Source organism: Pangasianodon hypophthalmus, chromosome 9, assembly GCF_027358585.1.
Source record: "Pangasianodon hypophthalmus isolate fPanHyp1 chromosome 9, fPanHyp1.pri, whole genome shotgun sequence".
NCBI lineage: Eukaryota > Metazoa > Chordata > Actinopteri > Siluriformes > Pangasiidae > Pangasianodon > Pangasianodon hypophthalmus.
The window spans coordinates 18,021,135-18,043,231 of record NC_069718.1 but is presented as its reverse complement, the minus strand read 5'-3'; the positions used below and the strand labels follow the sequence as shown (position 1 = coordinate 18,043,231).

Here is a 22,097-nt window from a genome sequence, read left to right as displayed (position 1 = left end):
GTGTGGTTAACCAGGTGTACAGTATAGTGAATGCGTGTGGTTAACCAGGTGTACAGTATAGTGAATGGCTGTGGTTAACCTGCTGTGTAGTGAATGGGTGTGGTTAACCAGGTGTACAGTATAGTGAATGGCTGTGGTTAACCAGGTGTACAGTATAGTGAATGGGTGTGGTTAACCAGGTGTACAGTATAGTGAATGCGTGTGGTTAACCAGGTGTACAGTATAGTGAATGGCTGTGGTTAACCTGCTGTGTAGTGAATGGGTGTGGTTAACCAGGTGCACAGTATAGTGAATGGGTGTGGTTAACCTGCTGTGTAGTGAATGGGTGTGGCTTACCTGCTGTAAAGAGAATGGGTGTGGTTAACCTGCTTTATGGTGAATGGGCAGGATTAACCTGCTGTAAAGTGGATATATATGTAAATGCATTAGTTTCTGCCAAGTTGAGGAAACAAGAAATCAAAAACTGGCTGTTTTTTTGCAGCGTATCTTCCATAAGTCATCCTTGTGGACTGGGGAGAGAGTGAGTGAGTGGTGTATTTTGAAATTTAACAATGGTTACAAATTATATTTGCACTTTTATTTCAGAAAACGTAGGGAATTTGTGTTTCCATGATGGAGGCCTTTTAAAAACCTGTTTCCTGTTTGAAATGTCTAATTGTCTGCAGTGTCTTTATTGGCCAGTGTCCTTGCCCAAAAAAACCCAAATATGGTCATAATATATCTGTATTGGTCAACCACCATGAATGACTAAATCTGTTTCCCCTCACTGTAGTGATGCACTACTTCTCCTATGAATCACATTTTTCCTAATCTTTGCATAAATAAAGTGAATCGTCATTTATCTTTCACTTGTGTCTGTTTATTTTAGGAAGTTCTGATGATGTTGGACAACTATGTACGGGACTTTAAAGCTCTCATTGACTGGATCCAGCTGCAGGAGAAGCTGGAGAAAACCGATGCCCAAAACAGGTGATCTGTTCTACATATGCACATTGGGGACTCTTTTACATCAGTGTTCCAGTTGCAGTGGATCAATAGGAACAGCTGTAATTTAAGGGGATCCGCCAGTTTATTGGTTTCTCTTTAACTGAATGGCTGAAATTACCACAACACCAACACAATACATTGATTAAGGTATAAACCCGAGCTTTTAAGTTGCTCCCCAGTTTAGCACAGACTCCTTATTGATCAGGTTTTGCACACGCTCTTTTTTTCCCACAATATAGAGTATAATTTACACTTTATTGGTGAGTGAAAAATGATCACTACATGGATTTAAGCAGCTTTAAATTCCAGCAATCAGGTTTTACAAAATTGCAGTTGATATTCTATTTCTGGGTTAAAACATCTATTATGGGGCAATTGTTTAGTGTAATATTGAATAATGCCTGAATCTGTGTTGATGATCCTACCAGGCCTACTTCTTTGGCATGGGAGGTTCGCAAAATGTCCCCTGGACGCCATGTCATGCCCAGTCCTTCAAAAGACCGACTTGTTCCATCTCCCAGTGTTCGCCGCACCCTCAATTTCGGGTAAGCCTTTCACTTCTGTGCTGAACCCAAACCACTGCTTTTTCACCACAAAAAGGCCAACTCATGATTAGAGTTTAACCACAAGTCATTATCCACGTCCTACTTCCCACTAATTGAGACCATACTCTCGCTTAGCAAACAATGCCTAATGCCTGATATGGGGAAACTCCACTTCCTACATTAACGCTTGATATTTGTCTCGCTCCATTAGTGTGTGTGTGTGGTTTTTACTGGTAGTGTAAAAGGAAAAGGATTGATAATTCAATTAAAAGGGTACTGAATAGCTAAATTAAGAAATCAATAGCAGATATGATACATAGAGAGCCCTGGCCTAAGGCTGGGGAGAAGATACGCATTGTCTGGAAGAGCTGTGAGATCGATCTGTAAGGCCCAAGCGTTTGTTTAATGTGATTTTTTCCGGGTTTTTCCGCGGCTTCTCTCCGAGATAGTAGGAGGTGCAGATATGAGTGTGGTTGAAGACTGCTGAAGCATGAAGTTCAATACCTGCATTACTCTGTAATCAGATGCCTCAGGAAATGGATATTGATCAAGCGGTGAGGCTGTTAGGCTGACCTGGTAGCTGTTGTCTGAATCCTCTGTCCTCACTGATACAGGATGCTGTGAGTGTGTGATGTGCTCTTGTTACCGCTGACTGGTCTAGGGGCAGAGAGTCCGAGTGGCCATCTCCTCACCCTGTCATTAGTCTCATAAACTGATTACAATTTAGTGAAACAGACAGCGGTGTGCAAAATTCAAGTTGATTGTTATTGTCAGGCCTTCCCAATAAACATATACAGTGGTACATATCATGTCTCCATGACCATAGTGCAAAAGAGGAAAGCACTATACAGATGACTACGTAAAATGTAAATAGTGAAAAACGAGCCATGTACACAGCTTCTTTTTTTATAACACAGTACAATAACTACACAGTAACAACAGAAGCAGCACGAGGACTAACAACATGGCACAACTGTAAAAGACAAATAGTGCAAATAGTGCAGATAGCCTGTGAATATAACTGCAAACAAAATTACGTTAATATAGGTGCAGAAACCTTTTCAGGAACCCATGAATTTTTCAGGAATTTGTCAACTTGAGGCATTTTTTTCCAATAGTGAAACAAACACTGGTTTTAGTTTTTTCGGCTGTAGTTACAGAAACCTTTTTGCAGGTAATTTTCCCTCCCTTGATTGGTCAAATGCAAATGTTCCCAACCCTGGTCCTGAAGTAACCCCTGTCCTGCACAGCCAATAATCAGCTAATTAACAGCCCTTTCTGGGTTGAAGTGGGTGTCTTAATGTGCAGGACTAGGGTTGGGAACGTCACAGAATGACTAACCCTCTTCATGAGGCATTTAAAAAAAAAAAAAAAAGAACTTGCATTCAGCTAACAAGCAATGTTTTCAAGTGGTGAGTCAAAAATGTCATGACAGTGTGTATTGTAAATTGAAGGTTATAAATGATAAAATTGCACTGCAGTGTGAATGCATTCTCAAAGGTAAAACGGTGGTCCTTAGGTCCAGTTAAGTACCTTAATAATGTTCCTCAAATAACATCACCCATGGGTACCACCCCTGGGGCAATCGTGCACCATTTTTTTTTTTTTTTTTTGAGAGTGTAGTATACATATTCTATACATAACATAAATACAGTATGTTCTATATATAACTATAATTGCTTTGTAATCAAATAGTAGAAAAAAGAACAGCACGACTTCAGTCTTAACTTTCTCAGTTTTGACTTTGCTGTGATTTGCTGCATGTGGTGGAAATGCAGAGTTCCAGAGCTCTCTAACTCCTCAAAAGGTGTCAGAACATTGATGGAAACTCAACTTAGGTTGCATGTTTGTGCTGATGCCTACATCACTGAAATGCTTGAACAGGATGTTTGTGTTTGTTGTACAGGGGTCCTCCTCCCACTCTTGCTGTCACGTGTCTTTCTCACTCCGGACATAGCTATGCTGACCGGGTGAAGTGCTCTCAGGCCCTGCCCGTGCCCAACCAGAGTGCTTCAGTTCCTACAGAAAAACCAGGTCAGCTGCAGATCTGCAATCTTCACACTGTTGACACAAAGATCACTTATATTTGCAAACCTTGTTAGTGCATTTTGTCTTACTGTATGCTCAATATACTTTTTGATCAATTGTGGGTTCTTATGATGTGTTAGTTTTTACGTCCTTCTGATTGATCTGCTTTGTGTGCATGTCTGGTGTTTATCACCAGGCAAAAAAGATGCTGAGGGCTGGGAGACAGTGCAAAGGGGCCGCTCCATGAAGCCTCGTGCCATTGCAATGGTGGCCAAGGTCAGTCCTGTGCTGGCCCACGTCAGCCCCAAAGATGCGAGCGATAAGGAGAACCAGCAGCTGCAGGACAAAGCGCAGAGACCAGAGGAGCAGCAGGGGGACAGCAAGCTCATCTCCCCAGAGCAAAACCCAGAGTGTGAGAAGGCCTCTGTCCTCGAGGTAGTGACGTCAACCAGCAGCCCCCACCCATCAATAATTCAGGAGCAGAAGGAAGAGTTGAGGGTTCTGTAACGTTAGAGTTTATCTGCCCTCTCTGTTTGTGTTTTGGGCTGTTCACAGACACACAGTCCAGACAGGGCCGTATCAGTTGATCAGGCATTGATTTTTGTACATACATTGTGAGACCACAGAGTTAGAAATATCATGTGTGGTCTTATGAAATATGTATAGATTCTGTGTTACGCACTGCACTTACGCATGCATGTGTAGCCACCGGTGTTAGTTTAATTAAATGAATGTATGCATGTTTGCGATTTTGATTGTGTTGCTGCATATTTAATGTTTATTGCATGTAACTGCATTTTTTTTCCAGCATGTTGTGTTTCCGCAGCTGCGTGTTTCATTACTCATGTTGCTGTTCACATGTCTGATTGTCATCTTCCATGAAGGTTTCTGGGAAGAATGCAGACAATGTGATTGTTTTGTAAATGTGTATGTAAATATGTGTGTGTGTTTGTGTGTTAATGCAGCCCCCATCAGACAGTGACCAAGAGTCTAGCCAGTGTGTGCCACCCCATATATCTGAGTCCCCTCCAGCTCCTTCTTCCCCCGAAAGCCCAACTCCAGCTCTAGCTCCTCCTCCATCATCTCCCCAGTTGGAGGAGCCTGGCGCTGGACTGGTAGGAGGGGAGCAGGAGCCGGAGGGGGCAGCATGCCGGGTCACGGCACCATCTGCTGCTGAAGAAGGAGCAGCAGTGACAGCAGCAGCGACCCGTATTCCCTTGGCAGAAGTGAAACTGGAGAGCTTGCTGGACCCCACAGAGCTTTCCACCGTGAGTGCTGAGAGACACAGGCCGGGGGCACAGCTCTCGCCTAAACAACGTCAATCCCAAAAACCTCCAGCCACAGCAGCATAACCACCCCCCTTACCAAGTCTTGCATAGTCAGCGTCATGTATGTGCACGTCTGTGGCCACAGAAAGCTTCTCTGTGGCTTTTAGAGGGCACCAGTGTCACACACTTAGCTGTTAGTGTTATGGTTGTTAGATGTTTGGCCAGACTAGGAGAGGCATTTTTGCTCACTGACTGATCCTCATTGTTGATACGTACATGTGCAGGAGGTGCCTGGGGCATTCATATACTAGGTGGTGGTATAGACTACCAGTCAAAGGTTTGGACACACTAGAGTGAATATGTATTTTTCATTGCCTTCAAGACATTTTAATAAAGGCTTATGTTTGAATGCCCATTTCTGAATCAAAATACATATTTTTAAATAAGTAGATTTATTTCAGATTAAATCGTTTCCAAAAAAGTACTTTTTATTTACAACTTGGGGAAAAGCAGCCAACGGTTGTTCAGCCTATTTGGGAAGTTTAAAAACCCTCCTGGGTGAAACTTCCTCATGAAGCAGGTTAAGAAGATACCAGTTGTGTGCAAAATGTGATGAAAGGTACTGTTAATAATTTAAATTATGAAATAGTTTTGATTTGTTTAACAGTTTTCTTGGTCATGGCATAATTCCATACTTGATATTTGATAATGTTAATTATTCTAAAATAGTAGAAAATAGTAAAAATCCTTCTATGAGCAGATGTGTCCAAACCTTGGATTGGTATTATACATTTAAAATGAAATCTCCTGATAAACCTGGAGAAGAGTACTAAGTACAGTTGAGAAGTCTGATGGAAAATGGAGATGTATATTCAGCAATTCCAGATTTGCTGGAATACTGGTGGAAAGACAGCCAACAAGTGTCTAATGCTTCTCAAGTTCCACTGTTTTTCTAAGATCACTGTGGTAGTGTCAATGAGTTCTAACTGCGGTCTAACAAAAGCTAGGCTTGCCTGGTCTTGTTAGCGTAGTGGTGTTGATTCACAGGCACTTGAACAAGCTGAAGTTTCAGACTCCTTTCTGTAACAGACTTTGTCCTGAGGCCTCTGACCTGCCAATCCATTATGATATTTAAAGGATTTACAACAGAAAAAAAACACAAAAGCTGAGCTCTTACTACTTAACAAGAGTAAAATGACATCCCACTGGATGAGAATATGTTTGCTGAGTGTATGTCAAGTGTATGCTATCATCACTTTACTGTGTTTAATTCCTTACAGTTATACAGGCGTGTTTTCAGTCAGTAATATTTCTGTGGAGCTGTTCTCCGTCACTATACCATGCATTGCCTTTCTGGTGCATGTAACCTCTCAGGGGTTAATTAAGGCTTAAGCCTCCCTCCTCTCTGCCTGAGCTACTGTCATCCATTTCTCAACAGCACACCAAAAGCCTGTCTGAAACTATAGAGATGGATGGCACATAAATGGCCTTGGGGGAGTGCTATCTAAGACCAGATCATAGAGGAACCTGGTCTTGCTGCTACAGAGGTCCAGACAGCACCTCTCTGGGTGGCTGAGATAAGCCCAGCTCTGTTTAGACTCCTGCCTGAGACTAACAGGCGCAGTGTTGAGAGAAATCTCTCTCTCATTATGCTCATTAGGATGAAGTGTCACACTGATCCCAGTGCTGCTAGGTCTCCATCGTCCTGCATGGGTGCTCCGAAACTGACACTTGGCATACTGCTCACTCGCCAGTTTAAGGAGCTGAGGTCAAGTGCTAGGGTTCAACTGAGATTCTTTTACAAAATATTTCAATAATTTGCTAATCATCGAGAGCAAAGCAGACTCACAGGTGCATTAAGACAGGCTTGGTCTACTGATCAGAAGGTTGCAAGTTCAAGTCCTGGCATTGCCAAGCTGCCACGGTTGGGCCCTTTAGCAAGGCCTATAATTTTCATCTGCTCAGCTTAATTGTAAATCACTTTGGATAACAACAGTCTGCCAACTGATTAAATGGAAATGGAAATGTACCTCAAAGGAAAATTACGTCACTCTGTTGCAAATAGCTGCTGATGTGGACTTGCTCTCTTTAAAAGCGACATTATCTTGGTAATATAGGTGCGCTGGGTAAGAGATGAACACTGTTGTAAAGTATAAACAGTAAGTCCTTTCCTAGTAGAGGCTTTGGTCATTTCCTCATAGTGGATGCCTCATGCATGAGTTTGGTATGCTTCCCTGTGTGTGGTTTTTGTGATTGATTGTGTTTATGGTGCCTGCCTGTGTTTTGACTTTAATTTTAATCATATTCATTTCATAGAGTGATTATTTTTTTCTCCCTGATGCCTTTTTAATACAGCACTGCTTAGTATCAAAATATCAGAGTACATAATTGTTAAACTGAGATTAATTGCTTTGTGCTTGTGGCATGCTTTGAGAGGCTTGTTGTGGTCAACTTGGCAATGCTGGTATGAGTTTTGCTACAGTGTGTTGGCTTTGTGAGTGATTTTTCATGCCTCTGTTCAGCCCCAATCCATGGCTGAAGTGCTAGCTAAGAAGGAGGAGCTGGCCGATCGGCTAGAGAAGGCTAACGAGGAGGCCATCGCCAGTGCCATCGCTGAGGAGGAGCAGCTCACCCGGGAGATCCAGGCCGAGAACAATGAACTGGAGAGGGACAACGAGAGTGATTTTTCGGTGAGGAAACCAGCACACCTCACTTTGTCCAAATATTTTAACTCGTGTTTTTTTTTTTTTTTAACTAATTTTATTTTTAACATAGGTTGGCATTGGAAGCGGAGGCTGTGGACTCAACTTAGAGTGGAGTGAGGTTTTGGCTGACTATGATGGTACTGCTTTTGTTTCCTAAAGTGACAGCTGTGTGTGTGTGTGTGTGTGTGTGTGTGTGTGTGTGTGTGTGTGTGTGTGTGTGTGTGTGTGTGTGTGTGTGTGTGTTTTGACTTACTGTTTGTCATGGTGTATGCAGCACGAGAACCCTGGCGTCAGAGCACCTCATGGGGGGACATGGTGGAGGAGGAGCCAGCTCGGCCTCCTGGCCATGGCATCCACATGCATGAGAAGCTCTCCTCACCATCACGCAAAAGGTACTACAGTCCTTTACATGAGATACAGATAAAGTGGTTCCAATCAGTTTCTCATATATCAGCTATCTCTTAGTGTGAGTAATCAGGTGGCATAAATCAGATGAGTTTTGGAATAATGATTTTGCCTATACATTGCTATTTTGATAAAAATGTCTTTTAACTAGAGTAACTATTGGATTAATATTTTACACTCCCTAAACTGCTCTCTTTGGGAGCTATGTTTTAAGAGTAAACCAAGTATTTCTTTCTGAGCCCTATCTTGAGAAGTAACATTTTGGGCAGCAGGTGGAAGGAATTTTAAATGCAGCTTTTGTTTGTTGGCAGAACCATTGCAGAGTCTAAGAAGAAACATGAAGAGAAGCAGCTTAAAGCTCAACAGCTGCGAGACAAGCTGAGAGAGGAGAAGAGCCACAAACTGCAGAAACTTTTAGAGCGAGTGAGTCTTAACTGCATCTTGTCCCGATGCCGAAAGACGATTACGCCTGAATATGACAGCAACACAACCTCCTGGCTCAGCTGTTTTAGTGAAATAGGGCGGTGAGGCCGTTATGTCAAACAAGTACATGACACCGAAATCATTTTCATCAGCTGCTGAACTGGTTTGTTTTCGTTTCTTCCATTCTATGTAAGATGAAGGAAACTTGAAACAATCTTGTATATTTACACGCCAAAGCCTGAAGTTGGATATTAACATGTGATATGCTCTTTAGAGTGCAGGTGTTAAGAACACAAGCATGTGATGACAGAGGCTGCAAGGGCTTGGGAGAGTTGTTTTTGGATCACGATTTGAATGCAGCCCTCCCTGCCTATGCTCTCTCTCTCTCTCTCTCTCTCTCTCTCTCTCTCTCTCTCTCTCTCTCTCTCTCTCTCTCTCTCTCTCTCTCACACACACACACTCACACACACACACACACACACACACACTTTCTCTCTGTCTCTCTCTCGCTCTCTAAATATCGTGATTCACATCATGAATCATGAGAACATTAAGTATCATCATGTGATATATTACTTTACATTTACTGCATTTGGCAGTTACTCTTATCTAGAGCGACTTATAGAAGTACTTTGTAGTCTCCGTCAAGAATATATTCTCACACATATCCTCACATATCTGTCAAGCTAAAGCCTTGTTAGGGAGGAGTTAGCACAACAAGCACAACACACAAGTTGATGGATTTTAATTAGTGCTCATATAAGTCCTTTGTGAAGAGGTGGGTTCTTAGTCTTCATTTGAAGACAGCCGATATTCAGACAGAAAAGAGAGAGTCTCTCTCTCCCTTTTTTTTTTTTTTTTTTTTTTTTTTTTTTTTTTTAAACCTGGAAAGAGTCTTTTACCATCTGTCCCACCCCTGACTTGCAGGAGAAGGAGGTGAGGAAATGGAAAGAAGAGTTGCTAGATCAGAGGAGGAGGATGATGGAGGAGAAGCTGCTCCATGCAGAGTTCAAGCGAGAGTTGCAGCTCCAGGCCATTGTGAAAAAGGCACAGGAAGAGGAGGCAAAGGTGAGGATGTCCTAGGCATTTTAAGGTGGCTTGGTACTGCAGCATGTAGTGTTGCTGCCTCACAGCTCCAGGGTTCAATCCTGGGCTGGGGTTGGTGTGTGTGTGCACGTTCTCCCTGTGTCTATGTGGGTTTCTGCTCCTTTTCACTCCCAGCTCTCAAAAGTATGTTAGTAGGTGGATTAGCTATGCTAAAGTGCCCCTAGGCATGTGTGTGTGTGTGTGTGTGTGTGTGTGTGTGTGTGTGTGTGTGTGTGTGTGTGTCCTGTAATGGACCATCTACCCATCTAGGCTGTGTTCTCACCTTGTATACGAAGTTTCTAAGACTGACAAAGTTACAAGTTACTGTGACTCTGACTAAGATAAAAGTTAATGCTGATTAATGGAATAATTTTTAACATAAATGGTGGTCACTTTTGTAGGTGAATGAGATTGCTTTCATAAACACACTGGAGGCTCAAAATAAAAGGCATGATGTGCTGGCCAAGTTGAACGAGTATGAACAGCGACTGAATGAGCTACAGGAGGAGCGTCAGAGGAGGCAAGAGGAGAAGCAGGCCAGAGATGAAGCTGTGCAGGTTGGATGCCTTTTTTTTTTTTTTTTTTTTTTTTTTTTTATAGAAACACTCTATAAAAATTAATTAATAGCTTAATAAATTAATAGCTTTTAATACTTTGATACATGTACTTTCTCAGTGTACTTTGTTTTTCCATAGTCTGCTACTTTCTTTTATTCGGTCATATACACCGATCAGCCACAACAATAAAACCACCGAGAGGGGAAGTGAATAACATTGATCATCTCGTTACATTGGCACCTGTCAAGCGGTGATATATATTAGGCAGCAAGTGAACAGTCAGTTCTCAGTGTTGATGTGTTGGAAGCAGATAAAATGGGCAAACGTAAGAATCTGAGGGTACAAGGTCCAAATTGTGATAGCTAGATGATGGGGTCAGAGCATCTTCAAAATGGCAGGTCTTGTGGAGTGCTCCCAGAATGCAGTGGTTATTACCTACCAAAAGCAGTCCAAGGAAGGACAACCTGTGAGCCAGTGACAGGGTCATGGGTGCCCAAGGCTCACTAATGTCTGATGTTGAAATGTTTGAAATTAAGTGGTTTTAATGTTACGGCTGATCAGTGTAAATCTTGATGACCTGTTTTTGTGTGTGTGTGTTGTGTAATAGGAACGTAAGCGGGCTCTAGAGGCAGAGCGGCAGGCGCGGGTGGAGGAGCTCTTGATGAGAAGAAGAGAGCAGGAGGCACGGATAGAGCAGCAGCGGCAGGAGAAGGAGAGGGCGAGGGAGGATGCAGCCCGTGAGAGAGCAAGGTCCGAACCAGTACTGCATGCTGTCTGACCATTCATGTGTTCAGTGGGTTTAATGTAGCAATTCTCTCCTACAGCATAATAAAGTTTCTTTTAACAGTGTCACTAAAGCAAACGATGGCTGATTCTGCCATACTCAGCTGTGAGTATGAATAGACCAGTTCACTGGCACAAATAGCCTACATTTAAATACTAACAAGTGCAAAGCTTGTGTTGAGAACTCTAAGAAGAAGCATGGCACACATCTGAGAGGAAACTTTGTGTGTTCAGTATACATATTTTAATATAGAGCGTTGATTAGCATAATGTTTGCAGAACTCCAAATCTCCAGACAAAAAACAACCCATTATGTGTATTAACAGCATGGATAGGTGGTTCAGAAGTAGCTGGGTTCCACATAAAAACTGCCAACTTGGCAACTCTGATGACTAGGTGACCTTCTTGCACATCGGGACGCATTGCAATCCACACAACATATTTAGACATATTTTAACATTATTATCTGTAATCCTGTGTCACTGTCTTTGTTTATTTACAGTTTAATGCTCCAAATATTCATATCTGTATTCACAGTTAAACTGGAAGTGAGCATGATCTAGACTTTAAGGCATTTTCTTTTTATTTGAACCTGGAAATACACTGAACTAAATACCAGCACTGCTAGAAAAAATAATCGTTTTCATCTGCAACTTGTAACAACAAATAACCAGTGGACTCCTCAACTATTTCACCTCAGTTCATCATAATTGCTCTCGCCATAGCTGGTCTCAACCAGCTGTTACTCTAATGTGCCTAACTAAGCTAACTATTTTTCAAAACAATGTCTTTTGCAAATCCAGGAACTGTTGTTTATAGCTGACAACAATAGCCACCTGGTAATATTTCATCATATTTACTTTAGTTTACTTTAGTTCTCTGGACATGCTATAAAATATGCATTACTTAATTACGCTGCATTTAATTGTAATGCCTGTATGATTTTTCGAGAAACAATTATTTTAATATTTTAAGAATGAAATAAAATGCCAAGAATGTTAAATAAATAAATAAACAGCGATGTGTTGCCCTGTGCACAGTGTGTGGTCTGCGTGGGCTGTATGGAGCATTGACTCTAAATAAAATTATATTTCTTTTTGGTAGAAATATGTATAGTGTATATATATACTATAGTATGTATAGTATGGCAGTCAGGATAGTCGAGCAAACCACTGACCGATAAAAAGAACTCTCTTGTTCATATCATGTTCGTGAGCGTCGTCTTTGTCCTGTGAGCTTAATACTCACACCCTACAAGCTCAAAACTGCGTCACAAGTAAAAGGCTTATGCAGCTTTTTTGTGGATCCCAATCCTGACGCACACCTCTAGTCTTAACCAGATGCCCTGTGAACTTTTCTGGCAAGATTTCTTAAAAAAAAAAAAAAAAGGAATAGTGTAGCTCCTGTTCATATCTGTATTTCTTATCATTTAAAACACACTATTTTTTCAGTCCAAATAACTCATTCATCTTCAGTTACATCACCACAAATGTAATGTGGCCACATGCATCCCAGAACACCTCTACAAGTGGTCTGAGTGATCGGATCACAAGACACAATAGATCCTGGTTATACCTGTATTTAATGCTGTGATTGCCTGTGTGTTGAATGTCTGTGCTGATGTGTTTGTGCTGTTCATGGTCCTGATTGTATTAGCAATGATTATACACAACACATCATCATGTTCTTATTGCTGCTCTTAGAAAGTTTTGTTAGCATTAACCGTAGCATTTTAGCTTTTGTTTAACTTGTTTACCAAACGGTAGTCAGATGTGCGTTTCCTTCCTCAGACCTCAGTTTTATGATTGCAATATTTAATTTATCTTGGTTTTTTTCCTGACAATCTGTAAAACCACTGCTCTTTTTAGAATGGTGGTCGAGGAGTGGCTGGTTTGTGGTTGAAAAAGTGAGAGACAGTTTGAGATTAGAACACCAGGAACAACCACTCATCAGTGCAAAAAGGCTATGCAAAACCTCATCTAATATTGTGTATTGGGTGTGTGTGTGTGTGTTCTCTGCAGAGATCGTGAGGAGCGCCTGGCTGCCCTGAGTGCCGCTCAGCAGGAAGCCATGGAGGAGCTGCAGAAGAAGATTCAAATGAAGGCAACTTGCTTCAGTTCCCTTCCATATCAACAGTGCTATTTCTATTCAGGATGTAGTCCTGCTTCTGACCTCGGTTCTGACACGTACTGCTCTTCTCTCTTCTTACGCATACTGCCCACAGCATGATGAGAGCAGTCGCAGACACATGGAGCAGATTGAGCAGAGGAAAGAGAAGGCGGCTGAGCTGAGCAGCGGCAGACACGCCAACACAGACTACGCTCCCAAACTCACTCCCTACGAGCGCAAGAAACAGTGCTCCCTTTGCGGTGTTGTGGTGAGAGACTCGCTTCACAGTTACACATTTCCAAGACAATTTCTGTATTATACCACAGAGCTGCTGAATACTCAATTCTGATTGGTCAGAAGGTGTTGATTAGTTTTCTATAACAGTAGCTCTGACAGTATTACAGACTGAAAGGCAAATCACAGGTTTGTATTAATGCGCGCATTCTGTGTTGTTGTTTCTATAGTAAAAGGTCGTTCACAGGTATAGAGGAAGCGCCATGTAATCTAAACCTAATAGTAAACAGATTTGAAAAAAAAGTTTTAATTTAGCAGACAAAAATATTATTGTTAGTATGATGAAGTTGTCTATAAGGTTACGCTTATTTAACATTTCTGGAAGGAGTCTCTAGTGTCAGTGCTTTGTAACAGTTCGAGGTAAAGCTGTAACTTTAGGTTTTCTGCCACGGGACAGACATCAGGGGAGAGGATATAACGCTTTGGTTTCTCAGTAACAAGCTGAGGGAAAAAAGAGAGGTTGATGAAGGAACAACAGTTCATAGCTGCTACAATGTAAGTGATAACAAGAGCTTGGTTTGCAGATATTCCCAAACATTAAACCTAACAATAAACAGATAACGTACGATTTGTTGTTCTGTAATTAATAAAAAAATGTAATCATTGGCAAATAGTGGTTTAAGAGGAATAAAACATGATATCGCCCCACTGTTTTTTATTTTCCTATAACCACACACCCCACAGGGTTTTATTCTTTATTATGCAAATGTAATTTTACGTTAAAAAAAAACATTTCAGATGCCCATGGTACAGTGATCTCTGTCATGTTGTACTCGCTTTGTTTCAGTAACCAAAATTTGGTCTTAGATCACTTCACACATGGACACACTTTCTCCTCATGTTTAAACTCTGCTATCATGGATGTTTCTGGTGGTTGTTTTAGCAGGCAGTGTCCTGAAAAGTGCTGAGTGCAGGGTAATTGGGAAGATGTCAGAAGAGAAGGCATTCAAATGAGCATTTAACTGCATTAATTAAACATGAACTTAGGTTGGAGATTTATGACTGGTCATGAACATGCTTTCTCAGTGACAGGCAACAAATCAGCATGCAGGCACATTTATCTGAGGCAGGCCTGGCTTTCATGGCAACGGGGGCCAGACACCTTGGGGCTTCAAACAGATATCAGATTAAGCACTGGGGGAGAATGAAATCTTGTTAAAATGTCAGATGACCTTGGCCAGTCAGTGACTCCAGCCATCATCTTTAGGTCAGAGGGAAGCACTCTGCTTAATGACATTAAACACAGGCCATCGTGCTTGGGCTCACATCCAAAACCAAGACACAAACAATGCAAGTTGTCTTATGATGGTCCTCCTATACCTGCATCTCCACATTGTCATCAGTTTCACTTTCTATAATCAGGTTTATGGAATTATGCATGAAATAATTTTTATAGCAGACCAGTGTAAAAGGGTGAGAATTGCCCATGTCAGTGAAAGCACAAGTGTTGAAATGTAATCCAAGGGGGGAAAAAAAGGCGCCTGAGGCTTAAAATGGCGGTAAAGTTTAAATAGGGTTTTTTGGATCTCTCTGTGCCATTGTGCACATCCTGTCTTGATGTTCCGGCTTTTATTAGATGTATTATTCTACTTTGCAGATGTCAGTCATGAATTGGGGATTAGATTTTACTTTGAAGTGAGCTTTTGATTGTAACAATCGTTTTGTTATCCGAGAACTGTGACAGTATGGTGAAGAATATGCTGACATATTGCGAGCTTGACGCCGTTGTTGTTGAAGATATTGGTATCTCTTTCACACCTGGCTTCCTTTGGAATTGTTTTCCCGTGACTGACCTTCGACCTGTGTGTTTGTAGATCACCTCCGAGGTGCACCTGTTCAGTCACACCAAGGGCAAGAGGCACCAGCAGGCAGTGAGGGAGAGCAGCAGCATCCAGGGAAGAGAGCTGTCGGACGAGGAGGTGGTAAGTAGACACCTAAACTGTTTCCAAACCAACCCAGTGGAACGGAAACATATAGGAACTAAAAAATCTAACATAATCTCCTAACACAACGCCTCTTAGACTATAATCTCACAAAACACAGTACACCATCTAATGCGAAGCTTAAATGTAAATTAACAGATATTACTAATGTTTCTTGTGTCTGTGTGGCAATAAATGATTGTTGAGTTCAGTGACAGAGCGGAAGGGTGAGGTCACCCCTTGTCCCTGTACGTCTTTGTTAACAAAGTGCCTGTCTTGTGGATGCTTCTCGTTAAACATGGACCCACTCACTGCAATATGAGATTGCCTTTTACACTGGCGTCTTTGTAGAGCTGACAACTGTTGGTGCTATATGCTGCACCTTTGGCCTCCACATCTCCTTCATTTTTTTTTTTCCAGCAGGTCATTTTTAATGCCTGACTCATTACCACTACCCTTTTCTTCTACCTGACAGAGCGGTAAACAAGCACTAAGCAACTGCTCAAAAGCACTAATATGTTTAAAGGCTGACAGATACATGAACTCTAAATTAAACAAGGTAATGGATTAAATTGGCTGCTGTATAATTCTAAATTATTTCTTTCCATAACCTACTTCAAGCTATGATTTAGTTCTATTCAAAGAATTATGGTGCGCTATGTAGAACAGTGAAGGAAAATTGCAGTGGAAGAGAATTATTACAGAAAGTTGGCACTGTAAAATTGTCCCTGTATTAATCAGGCCTGTCGTCTGTTCTAATTAGAAACAAAAATGTTACTCTTGGAAATCACATCAAAGGGTTTTTTTTTTTTTGGGTTTTTTTTTTTGGGGTTTTTTTTTGTTTGTTTTTTTTTTTGAGTTGCTGCAAGCTGGTGCAAGTCGTTTTTCTTTGCAGTGTGTGAAGGCAGTCTGGTTGGGAACTTTTGTTTGGATACTTTTATCATAGGCCTTTAGCCTTTCATATTTATGTCTCTTCCCATTTTGGTGTGCCGTATTTCATTCATGCAACCGCTACCTATTTTCCAGTCGAGGCTTCCATAACTCTTGCCGTTGTGAAAGATTTTTAATTAAAATTAAGACGGTTGGCTGAACTGTGTAGAGGTCACAGCATAGTTTCTCTGTGGAAGCGGCACCTCTGCAGCCCTCTCTCCTCGTATTTGGTCACATTTTGTCTTTTTAAGGACTCGTGGATTAAATTGAAAATAAGGTGATTATCAACAGGGACGGATCGATGGGCCTGGGGAATGCTCGGAGCTACCATTGCTCTTCTTACTAACTTTTATTGGTAGTCATCTGTCGTGCTTTAACATAATATACGGGAAGGTCCTGACCAATTGTGCTTGATGCATGGGGAATTTAAATTTACTGTTCATCCTTGACACTCAACCAAAAAAACTTCCATTACCTCTTAAATAGAAGATGCTCTTATCACTTCAGTTTCTGACAATAATTTGTAAAGGGTTTTACCCGACTTGATTTCATTATTCTACGTAATTTATGCTCTTTTTGGTTTAAGACATGACTATCCACAGCTATCAGAACAAATACAAATGCTCGCAACTGATGCCTCTGAGATACTATCACTTAAAAGTGTGTTTGTGTGTGAGAGAGAGAAAAAAAGAGAGGGCAAGATAGAGAGCATGCCACCTGATACACCATATATTCACCTTGAACCTGGATGACATGTAGCTGTCTGTCTGACATCGGGGGAAGGCCTTCCTGTGCCATCCATTGTGTGACACAAAGGAGTGGAGGATGGGAGGGTCATATGAGTGTGACACTGGGAGGATGTATGGGCCCTGAGCAGGTCATGTCGGTGTGATGTTTGGAGTAGTCTCCCATTTCTTCCATTACCTACAGAAAACACTATGTGTTATTGTCAGGCAGTTTTTGCCTCAGGCACATCTCTCTCACCAATTCTCTCTCTGGCCCCTCCTATTGTCTCTCAGGTGCAAGGGAACACCTGTCTATCACACAACTTCCTCCACTAGATCATTCACCTGCCTGAACGTCTGAAAGTTCTGCCCACAAAGGTTTTCACGTTAAGTGTTGTGCTGCTACATTGTGCAAAGGTTTTCACGTTAAGTGTTGTGCTGCTACATTCAGACTTATTTTCAGCCAGCTTTTTTGTGAACAACATGACCACGGATCAAAAAGAGAGCTGAATGTGAAAGTAGTTTTCTTTTTTATATTTCACTCCAGTCAGTGCTGAATGATTTGTTTGGCTTCTTTAATTTGATTTGTGTAGTTTACTTTAGTTAGCCTCTATAGTAAAAGCAGTCCAGCAGTAGATTCACTGCAGAGCTAGTTCTGAGGTCCTCCTCCAAACGCCACTCTGATATAATCTCAAGATGGTGCATGTCTTTGAGGTGTTACAGAAACAATCCCATTAACGGCACAGCAGGAGAAGTAGATCGCCTTTCAGAGAGATTACTCGCCAGATGCCTCTCCGGCCAGTGGGATCCAATGGTTATGACTGCAAGGCTCAACTCCTGCTCCCAGGGGGTTGTGGACTGCCCCACACACACACACACACACACACACACACACACACACACACACACACACACACACACGCACGCACACAGCCTCTCTTACCCACCAACTCATTTATTTACACTTCTAGAAAATTAATAAGATTGCAAATGTAATTCGGTGAGCTAACTTGCTATGTTTTTTTTTTCTCCAAACCCATTTAATTACACGTGTGTATGATCACGAGTTTACAGAGTTTATTGATTAACAGAGTAGCGTCAGTATAGGGGATCACTTATGTAAGGAATTCAAGACAACAAGGCATGCTGTTATAGGAAAATATTCAACAGCAGTGTGGTGTGTTGGGACCTGACTTGAAGTGGAGTTACTACAACCCCAAACTTGAGTATTTTCCAATGACAACGCTCCCTAACGTGTTTTATTCCTCTTATACCACAGCAGTTTGTCAACTATATTAATAGTTACTATATTAAGGTTTATATTAATGCACTACACATACTTTTAGCCTTTGTGGAACGTCCATGAGACAAGTTAGTTCCTGTTATTACTTGAGTTATTGCAGCTATCAGCAGTCATTTCCTCACCAGCCTCTCTTTTTCTCTCGAAGTTAATAAGATAAATAATGCAGCTTATGTTACTGAGAAACAGTGAAGCACAGACTCCTCTGTCCTGAAGACTTTCCCATTTTGGAAAACTCACTGACCTTTACAAAGCGCTGACATCTTCCATAAGTGCTAAATAAACACCACTTTACAGAAGGCCATACCATAGCAGAATTTATTTTTTTTTGTTAAATACCACATTTTTTAAAAATCTGTTTATTATTACCTTAGGTTGTGTAGTTTCTGCCATACAGGTCCCTGTGAATGAGCTATTACTGTAGAAACAATAACATATCAGAATGAGCGCTTTAATATAAACCTGCCGGCACTACTGTCAGACCTGCTGTTATAGAACATTAACACCTTCCGCCCAATCAGATTCAAGAATTCAACAGCACTGTGGTATAACAGAAGAATCAGTGTGCATGAAAGTAGTGAATACAGATGTTATTTGTTATTAATAACGATTCTCAATTTATCCAGTTTACACACCATTTCTTAGTTCTTTAAATATCTACGGAATTTTCAATACCTGTTTAGTATATTTTTGTGTTAAATTTGACTGTTTTAGTGCTTATCATCTTTTTACCTGACATAGAGTAGTGCACTACAAAATAAAGCTTTGTACTGAACACATACAATTAAGTGAAATTGTTTATTAGATTGTCTCTGTATACACTTTGCATTGGAACTGGTGATGGAGAGCATAATTATAGTTCCTTATCCTTAATTAGCTTGCACATTCCCAGAAACAGTAGTTAAGGACAGTTAATGATTAGTAATTGTAAATGTTCCCTATGTATATGCACACACATTAGAGATTAATACACAGGGTATAAGTGACCCCCTGTACCAACATGTTACCACACTTACAAGCAGTGTAATCTGTGTCGGAGGAATTTTGCACAGTGGTTTTGAGTAAGAGGTTATTAAACCGACTTTCAGATTTCAGAAGGCTGACATGCCAACATCTTTCCCATATTTCACCTGTGCGATAAGAACTGACATTGTGTTCCCTGCAGTAAAACTATCTGGAATGGCAGCAGAACGGCTGGGTAGAGGCTCTGAATTCAAACCCTTCTCTATCCCCTCTCTGTCCATTCTCTGAGGTGCTGGATGACAGGATAATTGGATAATTGCATTCTGGCACATGCGTCATTTAAATTGAGTTACATCCGTCTTTCTTCCCATGGATGTATCAGCATTATCTGAGTAGACCCAGTGGTGTCTAGATGGGAAGTTATACTTCTCTTTCAGCATTTCCGCTGCCCTCACACTGCAGGCAAGGGGGAGATGCAGGAGTAATTACTCTTGCACAATGCCCAACTGATAACACCTGTGCTTTCAGTGCTATAGCTTACATTTACCCCTAGAACTTAAAGGGTGTGCAATGTACCGAGATTCCTTATATACTGTGCATAAAGTTTGTCTTTGGCAGGCTGTTCTGTTAATGTTAAAATCCATTGAGTATAGGTAGGTTGCCTCTCATGGCCTCCATGTTTGAATGACAAGGTATCAGATTTTAGGTGTCCAGTGAGGTGATTTGCCATCTTTATAGTCAAGTAGTAAAATGTCAAATGTAAAATAATAATAGTAATAATAATAATAATAATAATAATAATTGAGTGACTTCATCAAACATTGATGTGCTTAAAGTGTAGCACTTTGTTAAACCTAGTGTTGCACTCAAACAGTTAAATGATTTTTTTTTAGTTCAACAATTGGCATGTTTTAATGTCATAAATGTCATAAATCTTGTAGTATTTTGTTTTATTATTAGTGGTCAAAGCATTTTTCATCTTCACTTGTCTTCATCTTCTTCTTAATCTTCCTCTTTTTCTTCCACATCTTCATCGCTTTCTTTGTCTTCGTCTTCTTCTGTACAGACGTTAAACTCGGTCAGTCGATATCACTCCCTCCTGCTGCTCGGGTGCCTGATCAGCCCGATGGTGGTGCTGATGGTAGCACTGTAGCACAGCATTGGACATTTTGCCACATTTCTCAAGAACCATTAGTCCTAGATACAGCATTCTTTTTTTCCCCTCTGATTCTTTGATTTAGTGGAAGTTTGCAGTTTGGACCATTTAGCTCTACCTGCTTAGATCTTGAGCTATTTTGCTAAATATGAAAAACCTACTTTTGTGTACTAGTCCTAGGATTTCTGGAATATAGTCCCAAAATTATTATTACAATACTCTCTATACTCAAAACTCAATTATCAAAACAGTTATCATAATATCTGTGAACAATATATCAATCCTAGCAGGGCAGATCTTAATGTACTGCAACACCTGTAACTCAAGATTGGTTTATGGATTTGAACGAAACTTGAAAGCCCCACTCAAGACAAGATTCTGATGATAAGTGCAATGTTTTTATCATCCATAGGGGGTGGGGTTAAGTTCAAATTTCTTTTCTGTAAGTGGATTTTTGATGATGACCTGATTTAAAAACATGGCCGCCATTATCCAGTTAGCTTTCAGCAACCTTTTCACAGGTTGGATTTAGAAGCCATCCTCATGAGGCTTGAACAGTATGTTCATCTGTGGTCTATTTTGTCGTTTTTGGTTTTCTGTGCAACTTGGCACGAACTGGCCACTGAGGGCGCTTTTTTTTTAAGGCCACTTGGACCCCACAGACCACTTCTTGTGGTGATATTTGTCATTATTATTATTAATATTTTCAACAGCATTGTGTTAAGTGTTGCTATTTCAGAGTTACTTTAATGGCTTCAGTATCATATCAGTTAAACACACCCCCCAACTAAATCCTAGATACAACAACAACAACAAAAAAACAAGAAACTCTAGTTATACATAGAGCATTACATAAGTAGTCAAGTAGCAGCAAGTTTGTGCATTGTACTGTAGTGCATATTGCTAAAGGGAGTCAGTGAGTTATTTCCTAAAGGACAGTGGAACAGCACAAGACCATCCAGTCACAGAGTATTGTAGTTTTCTTTCTGACAATCCACATGTTGATCCTCTCTAATTGTTTGTTTTTCACTTTGCTTGCATAGCAGTTTTGGAAAGTTTCATTTTCATGTTTTTTTTTTTTACAATAAGAATGGAAGTTATATTAGGGGGACTGGTTGAAAGCTGAGGAGTTTTAATGTCAGTGTAAATATATTGCCAAAGTGTCCACATGCTTCCCAGATTCCAGGCTGTGAGTTTATTCGCTGGTGCAAAGTGGCTGAAAACTGGATAGAAGACTGTTGGGATTGTTGGAGTTGTCTTATTTGTCTTATGCACAAAAAAGATTAAATTTACTTTTTTACTTTTTGAGTAAGAAAATGGATAGGGCAGAAGATACATGGTTTTATCAGATTTTAACACATAACAGATGTACAAACATAACATACTATTCTAGAGCTACATACAAGTGCACACACAATGTGCAACTGGTGAAGGATCTCTGGGTGCCTCAACATTGTGTTTAGAGGTGTCTTGTAGGCAGGCATGTTCTACCCCCAGTTTTGCCCATAAGCTAACTTCATTTTCATGGTCAGTTCGCTACAGGCAACTTTCACCATGCATTTTAACAGCACAGGTCTGAAATCATTTTAAGATCTTAGCATGTGGTTTCTTCGGTGCCAGACTGTTACCTTCCACACCTGAGGGACAAAGCTGGTATCCAATAACTGTTGAAAGAGTCCTGTCAGCACTTCCCCAGCTGAACAGAGCATTCCCTCAGAACGTAGTCTTTCAGTCCACAGTGCCCAGAAGACCTTGGGCGATTGATGCGGAACAAAATGGGTTTTGATAAGTTGGATAAACAGAATCAGGATTTCCATAGTGTTCTTGTTTGCTCTTCTATATCCATAGTTCTTAAAGTGGGGTCCACAGTCTACCAGGGGTCCACAGTTGTATTATTATTTTTAAATGATG

The 22,097-nt window shown here is 40.8% G+C and overlaps 1 protein-coding gene across 4 annotated transcripts in view; it reads left to right on the top strand.

Moving 5' to 3' along the window:
* The window catches only part of scaper (S-phase cyclin A-associated protein in the ER), a 93,176-nt gene that overhangs the window by 25,970 nt on the left and 45,109 nt on the right, over window positions 1-22,097 (top strand). For 2 of the 4 annotated variants that reach the window (XM_034307342.2, XM_034307343.2), the window contains exons 5-19: window positions 869-969; window positions 1,416-1,532; window positions 3,439-3,566; window positions 3,757-3,995; window positions 4,526-4,828; window positions 7,351-7,518; window positions 7,604-7,670; window positions 7,808-7,925; window positions 8,250-8,361; window positions 9,289-9,429; window positions 9,849-10,004; window positions 10,612-10,754; window positions 12,809-12,890; window positions 13,012-13,164; window positions 15,005-15,112. In XM_034307342.2, coding sequence (XP_034163233.2) covers window positions 869-969; window positions 1,416-1,532; window positions 3,439-3,566; window positions 3,757-3,995; window positions 4,526-4,828; window positions 7,351-7,518; window positions 7,604-7,670; window positions 7,808-7,925; window positions 8,250-8,361; window positions 9,289-9,429; window positions 9,849-10,004; window positions 10,612-10,754; window positions 12,809-12,890; window positions 13,012-13,164; window positions 15,005-15,112 — 2,136 coding nt within the window. The remainder of the gene's footprint in view (window positions 1-868; window positions 970-1,415; window positions 1,533-3,438; window positions 3,567-3,756; window positions 3,996-4,525; window positions 4,829-7,350; window positions 7,519-7,603; window positions 7,671-7,807; window positions 7,926-8,249; window positions 8,362-9,288; window positions 9,430-9,848; window positions 10,005-10,611; window positions 10,755-12,808; window positions 12,891-13,011; window positions 13,165-15,004; window positions 15,113-22,097) is intronic. The other 2 variants (XM_034307344.2, XM_053237200.1) reach the window with 1 other exon arrangement.